Source organism: Copidosoma floridanum, unplaced genomic scaffold, assembly GCF_036245765.1.
Source record: "Copidosoma floridanum isolate Cflo_tuat_1 unplaced genomic scaffold, Cflo_Japanese_pri ptg000030l, whole genome shotgun sequence".
Classification (NCBI taxonomy): Eukaryota; Metazoa; Arthropoda; class Insecta; order Hymenoptera; family Encyrtidae; genus Copidosoma; species Copidosoma floridanum.
This window is the reverse complement of record NW_028321907.1, coordinates 38771469-38786506: the sequence shown is the minus strand read 5'-3', so window position 1 is coordinate 38786506 and position 15038 is coordinate 38771469. Positions and strand designations below refer to the sequence as shown.

General features: G+C 32.1%; 1 protein-coding gene across 1 annotated transcript in view; it reads left to right on the top strand.

Moving 5' to 3' along the window:
• LOC106637461 (actin, muscle) overlaps positions 1-15038 on the top strand; it is a 59007-nt gene that overhangs the window by 12128 nt on the left and 31841 nt on the right. Inside the window, exon 2 of the mRNA XM_014350258.2 lies at positions 10560-10714. Coding sequence (XP_014205744.1) covers positions 10589-10714 — 126 coding nt within the window. The 5' untranslated portion in view covers positions 10560-10588. The remainder of the gene's footprint in view (positions 1-10559; positions 10715-15038) is intronic.

The following is a 15038-nucleotide window of genomic DNA, read 5'->3' as shown; positions in this document are numbered from 1 at the left end:
CCTCAGAACACTGACTTTTCTTGTAAGCCGTTTGTCCTCAAATATCTTTATTAATTTATAACTCATTTGTTTTAAAGTTATTACTATTTGCGTATATGCGTAATTTAATATACTTATGGAACATGCGACTTTTTCTCGTGTGTTTTTTATGTGGATTACTTACTGCAACAGCACTACTTTCTATACATTTCCATAATTTCTCGTGTTTTAAATCTGTTTGCAGTGTAAAGTTTTAATCAGTGTAATCTTTAACTCTTTGTAACTTTTCCATTGCAGGTAAATTTATCGCGTTTAATATGGCAATTTCAGTGCACATATTTAACAAAAATTAGTTATTCCTAATACCAGAGATTACTTTATAAAGGTAAATTTTAAAATGATAAATTTATGTATACATAAATCTAATTTTTATCAATAATAGCACATAAGAAAAAGTAGGTCGTATGTAGTTGGAAATTCATAATAACATCATTTTTTTCTTTATGCCACGTCCTTATATATTCTTTTCCATTATCACCCCTAAATTTTTCATTTTTTTTCTCGTTATATATTGAATTTCATAATTATTTAGGACAAAACAGTTATAAGAATATTTTAAAAATTGATTATTGTAAAAAAAAAAAAAATCTTTGGAATGCATTATATGTACTCTAGCAATTTTATTATTATCATGAATAGACGTTAAAAAATATTCTTTGTCGTCTTAACCAATAGTATTGTATGGTCTGTTCAAACCAGTACGAAGTATTTTTAAAATTTTTTTGTCCTTTGTCTCTTCTTTTCAAACAGTAAATTCAAGATTTAGACAAACGGCACATTTTAAATAATCATTTTTAATTTCGTTAAGGAATCCCTGAGCCAATTGATTGTTAGATAACATATTCAAGTATTTTAAATTTACGTGCCCTCAATTACAATACCAGTTTTTTTTTCAAAGTTATTTTATTACCATTTTTTTTGGTACTCACAAAATTAACGGTAATTGATTGATACTTGACATAATTTCGAATATTACATTGCTTTTTATACAATTTATTTGTTCTATGCTCTGTAGCTGTACATTCTCTATGACTATTATAAACCTTAGCCAGATTATCTTAAGCAACTACTTTATTTTCATGCGTTACGTTAGCATAATCAATTTAATTCGCAGTCATATCTTTAATACAAAATATTTGACTAATCAATTCTATCAAATTTCTCAAAAATTTAAGAATAACCTGATACCTCTCCTACTACCATCTCTTACATTCTTATTTACGGAATTCTTAGATGCAATACATTTTACAAAAATATCATCCAGATTTACGACATGAGCAATACAACCACCCTCTAAAAGCCAGTCAATACGTTTATCTTTCGTTTCACTACGTATCTAAGTAGACTCAATAATTTTCGCTGTAAGAGCACTATACGAGCTAATCCCTTGTGGCCACATTTCTTATTGCGACGAGTGGGCTCTGCCTCTACCTCTGTTTCTTGACGCACACCATTTCCATCAAACAGTTGGCGTCTGTCTCTTTGTGCTCGACATCCATACCCATCATTGCTTACAATCGGGCAGTCTTTCTTGAAATGCCCAATTTAACCACAGCAGAAACGTGCTTTTTTATTGCTTTTCGAGCTCTTTCAATTTCGATGTGAAAGCATTCAATTTTACACTAGTAAGAGTACTTCCACTTTTGGTTTTAATTTTCATCGTTAATATTTCATTGATCACGTAACTGACACCAATACAACTGTACGATTCGGGTTATATCTAGTCTTTCAAAATGACCGTTTTTCTGAAAATTCGTCAGGTCAGTGTAGTGTCTAACCGTCCACTAACAACCAGTGATAAAAATTTGTTTTCTGTTGCAAAATGACGGTAATTCTGATCATGGTCAAGCCAGGCTAGACGAAGGTCGGTAGACCGTCAGTTTGCAACTGTATGGATGCAAAGGGTATTTTTATCTTAGAGTCATGATACTTAATAAACGAATTGATTATAATTTAAAAGATACATACTTGTTTTTAAGCTTTTGTTACGTGCACTGTAAGAGCATCAGAACCTTACACTTTGAAAATGAAAATTGATATATGTAACGGTCATTTAGATATGTTTGAATAAATTATTCTTGTTCAACGATGTGTATAAAAATAAAACGTTTAAACACATCTAAATGACCAATTCTTATAAAAATTTTGATTTTAATTTCGAAACTTTTGATATTTTTATTGCTGTGTGTTAAAAAAGTAAAAAATAAGTATCTAGTTTTCAAATTATTATAAAATCTTTTATGAAATATAATTACTCAGTATTGTAAGATATTTCTTACTTTGTAATAAGAATACCCTTTGTATCCACTTATATAAAACATACATAACTTATTGTAGATATATGTATTACCATCAAATACCTCTTTGAGGTCAGTACACTATAATATAAAAAATATATGTATACATCTATTAAGTTGTATAAAATGCGCATTTGAGTTCTGGTACGCTAAGAAGACAAATAAATAATGAAGTATTACGTTTAAAGTGAATTTGGTTTTGAATAATAAGTTCTAAATATCGTTTTTAATTGATCTCGGTAATAAAAAAATGATATTTTTATCTAGTCAAAGTCTTCTGAATGTTACAAATATTTATGGACTCCTTTTACTTGCTCTGTCATTACGAATGATGAATGAGGACTAAAAACTTAATATTTTTGAGCATGACTGTTAAAACAGTGAACATTCATTGGTAGTCATGCCCCAAAATACCAAGTTTTTAGTCCTCATTTATGATTATTCTGAATTTTGTAAAAAAAGAATTGTATTTCAGACTAGTATTACAGGAATCATGACTAAAATAGTAAAATTCATTTCTTCACAACATTTAGAAGATTTTTACTGGCTATAAAAATAACATTTTAAAAGTTATCCAGCTCAATTAGAAGATTATCTATCGAACTTTTTATTCAAAACCGAATTTTCTTTACATATAACACTTAATTATTTACTATCTTACATTGAATTTTTAATCGAAGTAATTTTTAATCACAACTCTGAATCTTTGTTTTATCCTTCTTTGGATCAAAGTTATCTAACGTCGGTAACAGTCAGTTGATCAAAAAAATTTCCTTCTGTCCGTGGACGGTCAACAGGATGGTCTAAACACTATCTTTTGACGGTCAGCCTGACGACCTCGCTGCACTAGTTATATCCTTAATAAATAATTCAAAATTTATTTTTAACCCAATTTAGTACCCGCAGCCTTTAACTCATTTACTGTTTATTTGAATATACTAATAAATACTGATCCTGGTTCCTGGTAATCTTTTACAATGAATCTTTTTGATTCGTTACGACATATTATCTGCAGTGCAGACAATTCCTTTCGTCCATCAAACTTTCTTATAATTTTAAATGCTATGTCAAAATCATCTATAAGCTCTTAATATACTTAGAGAATAAGCCCCAACTGTCAAGAGGGACAAGTAGTACCTGTATTCAGGGTAGTGCTTATCCTGCACTTTGACTTGCTTGAAACTGTGTATACTAGCCACAGTCAGCTTCCTTAGCGGTGTTGTCACTTTTATACAGCGTGATGATATGTACTTGTGCATCAAGGCGCACTCTGCACATGCGTTCAGGAGTATAATAATGACATAAAATCAGACTGCAGCTAGTACAAGCAGGGTTGAGCATCACTGATTATAGTTACTGTTTGTTTCTCCTCTCATTTAAGACTAGTTTTCCTTAATGCGCTTATTCAAGATAGCACTGTATATGTCATTCATGGCTTTTAAATACATTTCATCTGAATTGTCTACCTTTTTCGTCGATATTTCTTCTCGTTGTATAAATGTAGAACATTTTTTATATAAAATATCTTATGGCGGGCAGTAAACAGCCACGCGAGGGGAAATATGCAACATGAAGTCTGGTCCGCTCCTCAGTTGCTGTTCACCCCACCACTAGGGCTTCATTCTCTCTCTCTATATATATAAATACACGCAATGGAACTTGTACATCTATATTTACGTATATATGGTACCGATAACTATACTGTCGTGTATATCTATATAGCATTTTTTGTAATCTACGTGTATTATCCGTCCATATTACTATACAAAAGCGGACGTCTACATATATAATTAAACATCATATATGTACTGTATATGTAACATATACATTACACATGTACACACTGATACGATGGCTCAGTGATAGAGGGGGATTTCCTGGAATTTTTCTGATCCATATGAATAACGTCATGGGCGAATGTGGAGCAATTATTAGGGTCCTCCCTCCTTCCAATCTAATTCCAATACCTTCCCAATCCTAAGTGCTAAGTGTCCTAAGTAGTGCCCCTACAAGAGAGCCAAACGTAAAGCACTATAACGAAAAAAACTTATGTACACATATATTATATATGTGTACACATTTGTTACATATATATGTGTATACATCATATATAATGTATGTGTGTATATTATACGTAATATAAGTGTATATGTTATGCATATTATATTTGTATTTATTATATATAATATATGTGTAAATTAAACTTCCAAATTTTACGAGAATCGAATCCACATTCTTCGAATTTGTAGCAGTGTTGCGATATACCCAAGATTTCTCTTGGGTGCTCTTGGCTAGTAGCGCAAGCGCAGAAGAACCATGCTCTCTCACTCACCGGGCAGGTAGGAGTAGCGGAGCCCCCCTACCTAGCCCTTAACTTAAGCCCTGCCCACTTCTCACAACTTATATACTACTTTTAACCATAGCTTCTCGTAGTTCTCGATAGTCGAGCGGACTAAGAGTTTTGCGCTCGCTTGACTCGTAGCTGGATACTCTTCGATTCCTGACCATGACATTTTTTTTATTATTATTATTATTATTATTATTATTATTATTATTATTACTACTACTTTTATTTATATTATTACTAGTGTTATTATTATCATTATTATTATTATTATTACTATTATTATTATTATTATTATTATTATTATTAATTAATATGAATTATCAGAGCCGTAATTGAATGCGCAATAAAAACACTAGAATTAGCAGATACTCTTTCCTGACCACCTTACGGTAAGTATCGGGGCACGTTTTTTTTTTTTTTCAAGAAAAAATTATGGAATAATTTAATCACTAAGAAAAGAATGACGAACCTATGACTTAAACTAAAAATACATTGGAAAAATTAAGTAACTTTTAAAAGATGTATTAATAAATGAGTAGTTTTTTCGAAATAAACTAAGTTTACAAAAAAAAATAAAAAATGAATAAACTGGACTAATAAAAAAATTCTTATTAGTACCATAATTTTTTCTTCTAGTGCTATCCCACATAGGCCTGCTCCACTAACGATGATGTCTGAATCAATAATCTTAAAAAACACTTAATTTAAACATAATAAAAACAGAATAATTAAACTTAATTTTAAAACTAATAAGTTATAATCTACTTTAAAGCAATCATCGATTCAGAAATCTACACAAATACTGTAAGTATCAAATTAATAATCTTATTAAATAAATAAATTACTACAATTCTAAGCAGTCTTTTTTAAGTGACTATCAACGTTACTCTGATGAACAGCAACTATTTTATACGAACACTTATAATACAGGATTGAATGTAATATCCCTTAAGTAAACTTATATGGATAGTAACAAAAAAATCTTCGGTTTTTAAATAATACTGTAAAGTGACAAAAACCTAATGACTAATTTAAACTTTTTTAAATAGACGTATAGTATGTACACAATAAAAAAAAATGACTGAAATTTATTACATATAATTGAAATTAATGTAATTTCTTATCTAAATATGACTTTTTGAATTAAATTGCAATCGATACAAAACAAAGCAATAATTTCACAGACTCTAATTATTTAAAAATGTAGCTTTAAAAATAAAAAAATTAATATTAAATCTTGCACTTTATTGTAAAAACAGCTAAGAATTAATTTTGCATAAAATACACAAATTATAGGAGACATTTTAAACTTAATTAGTACGAAGTTAAAAAAATTTCGAAACACCTAACTGATCATAAGTTGCCTTGAATTTTGATTTCTGGATCGTGTGTTTAATCGCGTTTATACATTTTAAAGTTTAATAGTTCAAGATGTTCTTTTGAGATTTTAAAATTGATTGCATTAATACTTTCAATTGGAAAACAAGATCGAATAAAACAAATCGCGTTAAGTAAATGAATTTTATTTTAAAAAAACTGATTACTATTAATAAATCTTTTCAAAGTTACTTAATTTTTCCAATGTATTTTTAGTTCAAGTCATAGCTTCATCATTTTTTTCTAAGTAATTAAATTATTCCTCAACTTTTTCTTGAAGAAAAAACGCGCCCTGATACTTACCGCAAGGTGGTGAGGAAAGAGTATCTGCTAATTTTAGTATTTTTATTGCGAATTCAATTACGGCTCTGATAATTCATATTAATAATAATAATTATTATTATTATAATAATAATAATTATTATAATAATAATAATAACACTAATAATTATATGAATAATAGTGATGACAATAATAATAATTATAATAGTAAAAAAAAAAAAATGTCATGGTCAGGAATCGAAGAGTATCCAGCTACGAGTCAAGCGAGCGCAAAACTCTTAGTCCGCTCGACTATCGAGAACTACGAGAAGCTATGGTTAAAAGTAGTATTTAAGTTGTGAGAAGTGGGCGGGGCTTAAGTTTAAGGCTAGGTAGGGGGGCTCCCCTACTCCTACCTGCCCGGTGACAGAGAGAGCATGGTTCTTCTGCGCTTGCGCTACTAGCCAAGAGCACCCAAGAGAAGTCTTGGGTATATCGCAACACTGATTGGTAGTGGGGGACCTTATCGATTGTACTACGTAGCACGTCGATCTGATCTCTGTTCTTAGTACTTATGGATACCAACTGAGAAACTTCTGAATTACAAAATTGAACGATGATTGGGCGTTCTCTATATTGTATATAATTCAGCCTGCTGATTTAAAATGAAATAGTTATAATTATTTTTAAGTGGTTTCATGATGTTAAAACTTTGTTTTAAAGTTTGATTTGCTTATGTCTTGTAAGGGTTTAATATACAGAATAAATAGAAATACCAGCGTGTAGGGTGAAAATTTTTCTATCAATAAGCACTTTTAATATTGTTTTGACTAGCGCAAAATGTTGAGAAAAATAACTTTCAATGGGGGGGGATTCGAAATAATGACAGTTCACTTTAATTTTGCAGTAAAACTAGGGGGGGGGTGTCCTAAATAACGACAGTTCACTTCAGTTTTGCAGTAAAACTATGAATGTTTATTTCAACGACGTGTACTTCGACAACAACGATAGCTCAGTGCAGCAACTGTTTATTGCTTCGACAGCAAATCACAAGGCAGTTTACTTTGACTGTCTTCTTATATTGCTTCGTGATTGGCTGTCGAAATACTGAACAGTCGCTGCACTGAGCTATCGTTGTCGTCGAAATACACGTCGCTGAAATGAACATTCACAGTTTTACTGCAAAATTGAAGTGAATTGTCGTTATCTTAAAACCTCCCCCCCTTCCAAAATTAAAAAGGGGGGGGGCCCGGTTTGATGATAAGGTTAACGAGCGATGCGTTAAATTAACGAAAACAATTACTGTCCTTTTGTAATACTTAAAAATAGATAGAAAGTTCACTGCACAAACACCTAAAAAGAAGAAACTTGTATAAACTTCGGGCTTTTGGTAATTGCAACTAATTATCAAAACTGACAGTATAATCCCTGAATAATACCCAGTATTTCTTCTTTTTTTCTCAAAAAACCCAAATGTATATGGCTTATTTCTCACCACATAATTATAGTAGTACGAAAAATAATTATAATAATAATAGTAATAATAATGGTGATAGTAATCATCATTATCATCATCATCGAAAAAATCAAATCAAGCCATCAAACAGTGGCCAGGCAGCGCCATCTGTCGTAGAGACGGAATAACTGCCGCCTCGATCGTCGCTGCAGTGCACAATCATCAAAACGTGACTGTCGCTACAAAAGTGGCATTCATTATTCAGGGATTATACTGTCAGTTTTGATAATTAGTTGCATTTACCGAAAGCCCGAAGTTTATACAAGTTTCTTCTCTTTGGGTGTCTGTGCAGTAAACTTTCTATCTATTTTTAAGTATTACAAAAGGACAGTAATTGTTTTCGTTAATTTAACGCATTGCTCGTTTACCTCATCATCAAACCGGGCCCCCCCAATGAAAAAGGCATTTCGGCAGTCCCTGCAAAAGTAAGTAAGATAGAGAGAGAGCCATTGATCGTCTGCTGTTGTGCCAGCTCTATTTTTATTGTACTTTCTCTGGTCAGCCTTTTTCATTGATTTTCTTAATATTTTGCGCTTGTAGAAAATTATGAATTAATATTTAAAATAGTATTATTTTTCCATTATTTTTACAAATTTACTCTTTGTGAACAGAATTATTTTAAAATATTAATATTTGACCATAATGCAAAGTTTTCCCGGGATTTTCCAATTGTGTTTATTTATACCCCATCTTAACCCATCTTTTAGAAAGAGCCAACGAAATTTGCGCACTTGCGCAACTACGTACAGGTATTCGAAAAAAGACAGAGGGACACAGAAAGTAATACACACGAACGTACTGTTAAACTAATGTATGTACCTATGTGTAGGTAGGTAGTACAGATACTCTTGGCCATGTATTAATGTTCTTTTTCGTTTTCGTTGTTTATATATTATTAAACAAAAAAGAATATAAACATATTTCAATATTTGCTTTTTCCTAATCTATAGTACTCATTGATTAAAATACATATTCGTGAATTCGTAATGTCTTTGGAAGTCCCTCGGGCTGCAAAATAGCCCTGGAGATAGTGACATTTATCCGATGAAAACAACTATATTCATCGTAGACAATAAAATACTACTGAGTTCAATAACATATTCTTTAATGTTCTATATCTGTCGGGGGTCCCGAAACCTAAACCTAGTTTTAAAAAATTCTTGAACTATTGTTATTTTTTTTGTCAAATGAGTATTGTCTAGACCATCTGACATGGATAAAACAATCTTTGTTATCTTGTTTCTTTACTTGATTCTTTAAGACTGTTCGATTTTTTTTTTCGTAAATATACTCTTTTAGCACTAGTAAGTCTTTGATCACTTTTTTAAGTAAGTAGTCGGAAAAACGACAAAAATTATTTTTCCTACTCAGCGATTTTTGAAGGCTAGGTCTACCTTTGGTAGAAAAATAGGTTTCACATTTCGAGCGAATTTGAGCAGAACAAGCACAAGGAGTCCCTTGAGTCGTACTGCAAAGGTGCCTCGGGTCTGGTACTTGCCCTGGCGACAGGCACCACCAGGAATGAAAACTACCATTTTGTTCTTTGGTCGCAGTGCTTTGCGCCCTAGGGCACACTTTTTGCTTGGTAATTTGTAATGCTCACATGCGGGAAGCAAAATTCTGGCCTTGCTGGACTCAAAGTTCGATCCCGCTGTATGGTCGAATATAATTGGCGAGCAGAAAGTACATCAACGAGCACAAAGTTACACTTTGTGCTCTCAATACGAAAAAATTCATTCTCACCTCGGGCACAAACATACAACAACCACGCTCTTTGGGCACACAAGTTGTTCTTTCTATCTTGGGCAAAAAAAATACTATAAATCTCTTTCTTAAATAGTGATAAGTAAAAAAATCTAAGAACAATATAGCTCTTAGAAATATTTTTTCCATATAAAATTTTTAAACTACTACTGTACAGCTCAGATATCGGAAAAATGTTTTTTTATTTATAATTAGAATGAAAGTGCATTACAAAAATAATGTGCTACAACAGTAGAAACGTTAATTAAAATTTTAGCTTATTGTATAGCTTGTATGTACTTTTCTAAAAAAACATGTGAATGGATAAATAGTAAAAGATAAAAAGAATGAGTTATACAGTTTTTGCTCCAAACAAGATTAAAAGGTTAGAAAAAAAAATATTCATACCATGCATGAAAATGAACATTTTGCATAAGAATATTCCACAAAAATAAAAACAAGTTAGAAACAATTAATTTATTATTTTATTAATTCATTCAACTATACCACTATTACGGGCTCAATTCAGACTGAGGGATGCACTACAACTCAAAAAAAAAGATGTTAGTTCTTTAATATTCCGTATTCCATTAGTTTGTATCAACTTAAAAATTACATGTAACATGCACACATCAAATAATACATAAACCTATAAATTAAGTCCTGTATAGTGTAATAAGATAAGAAAATGTAGTTTCTTGGAATTTCATTTTAAAAAACACTAAAAACTAGAAAATTATGTTTAGACATATGTCAATTTAAACTCTTATGTATTCGAATCTAAGTCTCACGATCATTTACACTGCTTCTGCATTTAAAAAATTTCATTTAAATTTATAATTTTTTATTAGAATGTATGTACAAGAGGTATCAGAGTAGTTTTTTCTCAGAAACAAAGTTAAAACGTAATTGCACAGACACTATCAATTTGTTTCAGCCATAAATAGTATTTTTATCTTCAATTTCATTCGTTTTTCAGGAAAAAAGTAAAAACCAACTTTATTAATCATGTGTGATGACGATGTTGCGGCACTCGTAGTTGACAATGGATCTGGTATGTGCAAAGCTGGATTCGCCGGAGATGATGCACCAAGAGCTGTTTTTCCATCGATAGTTGGGCGGCCTCGACACCAGGTAATTAAAAACAGTAGTTATATTCAAGCATTAATCAGAATAACTTGGAACTTTAGTATAATACGCCCTGTTAAAACTCAGTTCTTCCTTTTTTTTTAATCAGTGAAGATTGCTTCTTGTCACAAAAAGATTGTGAAAAAATAGACATCTTATTAATGTTTCCTTGAGTTTAAATGCGTTTTAATAAATTAGCCAGCTAAGAAAAGTCACATTTTTACTAGAACACAAATCACTTTATTCAAGATTGCTTTAATCTCTTAACTAGAGGGAAGATATAAGCTTATAAATTGGCTGATGATGCAAAATTATTGATTGACAAGTAATTTTTTTTCATAAGCAATATTGTTGCACTGACACGATTATAAAACAAGTGCCCTAAACAACATAATACATTGTGCTTTAGGTCATGCGTTTAGGTAGAATAGTAATATTAAAAAATTAAATAAGCACCTTTATCCTCATAATAAAGTGTGCTTAATACTGTATGTTTATCATGAATAGATTGGTAATGATTATGGAGAATCAACACACCATATATAAAGTCCCGAATATACATAGGTAGAGTCATGACTATAATCATATGTACAACTTTCCATGGAGAGCAGAACAAAAGCTTCGTTGGCTCATATGTCGCGATTAGTGTTTAAATCGATATACTCATTTTGCAGACAATGGTCTTACCTTATCTTTTCTTATTGTGTCTACTTCAGAAGAAAATATCGGAATGAAATCCGTAGAAACCTATATCTTTCTTTTTTGTGATTAAAAGACCGTTTTTTTATGTATATGTCACTAGGTTTTTATTAATGTGCGAAGTGATTTAAAAGAATTATTTTACCACTTTAGTGAAAAGTCTGATTTACAAAGAAAACCGTATGAAAGACGCTCGCATAAAGCGTATTATTCCTTAAATTTTCCGCAGCAAATATGCCAAATTTTGCACATGGGTAGAATGCATGCTTACTAGTAAATAAGCTGTGGTGGTTCTAGAATACGGCAGTTCTAGAATAGCCCCCTTTCACATGACTTGTCCCTCATTGTAGATTGAATTACCTCATACAGCAAGTAAGGGGGGTCCTTCCCTTCTTTGTACTCGCTGCTTAAGTTTGCGTGCGCCACCCGCATTGCTGCTTATGTGGATCCAGCTGAGTTTGCGTGCACCTTGCCAAAAAAATTTACGTTTAGAAAACTAGATTCGCAAAATACACATCATTTACAAAATGGTTTATAAAATATCTTACTCTTGAAATACAATACCTGCTTACAGCTGTTTACTATCATCATCATTGTTATCAACATCAAGCTGTTTCACATTAAAGTGAAACTTTTTTATTCGTTTGATATTATAAATAATACACATGAATCTGTAAGCTCTGTTGTAGTGAGCACAATTAGTAGAGGAAGGTGGGGTATACCAAGCGGTTAGAAGGGGCCACCTACTTTTTTAAATATTTAACTACTTTTGGATACATCTTTATTTTTTTATTGGTAGCAGTAAACATAAGGTATTTCTTGGGCACCAAAAAGTTTTAAAGAATTACGTAGTTTTTTGGAAAAAAAAGTCCAAATTTAGAGGTTAATGTTGTAATGTGGCATCATTTTTGAAACGTCTGGAAAAACATGAAGAAACTCTTGAATGGATTCGAAAATATACTTAATCGAAAGTTTTAACTTTCTATACGAATTTAAAAATTTTTTTAAAATTGCAACTGAATGTCACCATCGCTAGTTAAAAAAAAAAAAAAAAAAATGTGGGGAATTTATCGCCGTAGCTGGTGTTTTGTTAGTAATACTATCATCTTCTTTTCCAATGCTAAGCTAACTTAAATTCATCACTGATTTCTTATCAGGACGAAGTGATAAAAAATTTTTTAAGAGGATTAATAATCCAACATTCTTGCATTTGTCTACCTCTGTAGCATGTATCTTATACGTGATTCCTCCAAATAAATAACAAATGGTGTTATTTATGAAATTTCTATTTGTCATGGTAGTGCCCTGCTTTGAGCAATCTTCCGTGACCACGTAAAGAACTTCTGGATGGTAAAAAACACAAGTTTTTATATTGAATTAAAATACGAATTTTATTGATGTTGCCATATGTTGATGATGTAAAAGGCTAATGAGTATAAATCTCATAGCATGTAATAGACTTGTCGAACGTGTCTAGAGATTGAATATTTAGAATCTCGTCTATTTTGTACACAACGAGAAAGTATCCAGTTTAGTTCTTACCAGTGTTTTTTGATGTTTAGACATAAACTTTTTATAAACTGTATATTTTGATGAGTTAGTTTTCGACATACCATCTGTTTTCTGAGATGTCTCGACGCTTCAAAGGACTTTTTTTACTTAACGTCACAATACCTTAAGAGTTTGTTGTTGCCTGAGCACTGGAGTACATATTAAGCTGCCTGAGTAATTTGTTTGATTATGAATGATGTTCATAACAAAGAGGGTCTTACGTGCAATCTTATAGTTATGACTTCTCCATGAAAACTGACTATATTACAACCTTGATGTATGATCAATGATATTTAAAATAAAAGGTTTATAAATTATTCGTGAAGGAACTTTAATAATTTAATATTCAGATGTTACAGCTAAAAAAATTTTATGAATCGTGTGTAGTTTGTTACTATTGATGTGAGGGTTACTCGTAACATTACATTAAACTCTTAATGCGTTTATCTTTAGACTGGCTACAGGTAAGTTTGAAATATATGTGGTGTTATTTTTTAGAGCTCGCTGTGTAAAACGTAATAGACATCCTATAGAATCTTTAGGTTTGAAGTCAATGGTATGACTGCACGTAATAACACTTTGAAGCGTATTATTCTGCAGCTTAATATCAGGAATTATGTTGCAAGTTTGTAACACCTTGGTTAAGAATTATGTAATGTCTTCAATCTTAAAAAAGCTTGTTGATAATATGGTTACTTGATCGCCGACATAAAATTTATTGCAGTTTTTATCGATATTCAAGATTGAGTTGAATGAAAAAATATTGTAACGTTGTACCTGGCCAGCTTGGTATACACACACAATTACCCCGAGTACAACGCTATAGATACAGCTGTGCAGCTTCCGGCCCCAGATAGCCACTAGTGTGGAACCCAAAAACGTGTCGTCCTCGCTGTCTCACGCACTTTCGCACACTATTACCACTGCCTATATGGACAAACCGTACTCACCCTTGTGCTTACGACTTCTTAGTTTTTTTAAACTCCTGTTACTCAATGTTGACTCCAGCTCTTGTCTCCTTTTAACCCTTGCAGCCACTGATCACACCCAGCCAACCAAGACCCAGAAATCCGTTTCCTGGTCAACACGATCCACGGAAAAACAAAGCCGAAGTTGCAAGCCACATAAATTTTATGAGCACACGTGGTGAATTTTCTTTTATTTGTGCTAGCCAAGAAAAAAATACAAACAACCACGCAAGAAACTCAAATCTGATACTGACTAGCCCAGCTACCTTTTTCTGCTTGATACCTCGGATAAGTCCTAACCAACAACCTTTGATCGATTGCCTACCGTCAATCAACGATGGCTGATTGGTTAGTTAGACACCAGTAACCTCTATCCACCACCACCACCAACAAGCCACACCTCTCATGCCTGAGTCACGACAGCGCCACTCACCAAGCACGCGCGCGTGCGCCCAACGTATGGCCTGAGAGACATTGCCCGATCAGGCCGAGCACGCACACAGACACGCACACATAAAGCTTAGGGATTTATCACAGCCAGGCCTCTGCGTGCGTGTACTTGACACTATGACTTTGTCGCAAGTTATACCAAGCCAAGAACTTAGCTGTGTTTTGGCAATAATGCAATCAGTGGAAAATATGTTGCTTTTGAAACAGAAAAAAAACCAGACACGCTAAATGTTCCTGTTTTTTCTATGGATGTCAAAGTGTTACCAAGCGATTTTTCCTCATGTAAGAAAGTTATACTTGTTTTAAAAGAAACTTTAAAGATAAATGATCGCAGTTATGGGAGTTTAATTTTTGATATCGCTTATGATTATATTTTATTTGACTAAATTTAAGATAAAACATTGAGTGAATAGGTGACTGCAGATTTCCAAAACTGTTAAAGTAGACAAGATTGTTGATGTGTTCTTAATAAACCACAAATAAGTGAGTTCTAGGTTTTTTCTTATTATCAGGATTTACAATTCGCTATGCACCTATGTCAGGTGGCGCTGTCGAGTAAGAGAAATTGTCCCTCGCTGAGATAGTCAGAATTCATGGAGTCTCATAGGAAAATATTTTAATAAATTAGGAAAAAATTTATTAAGAGCGAATTAACTAAATTA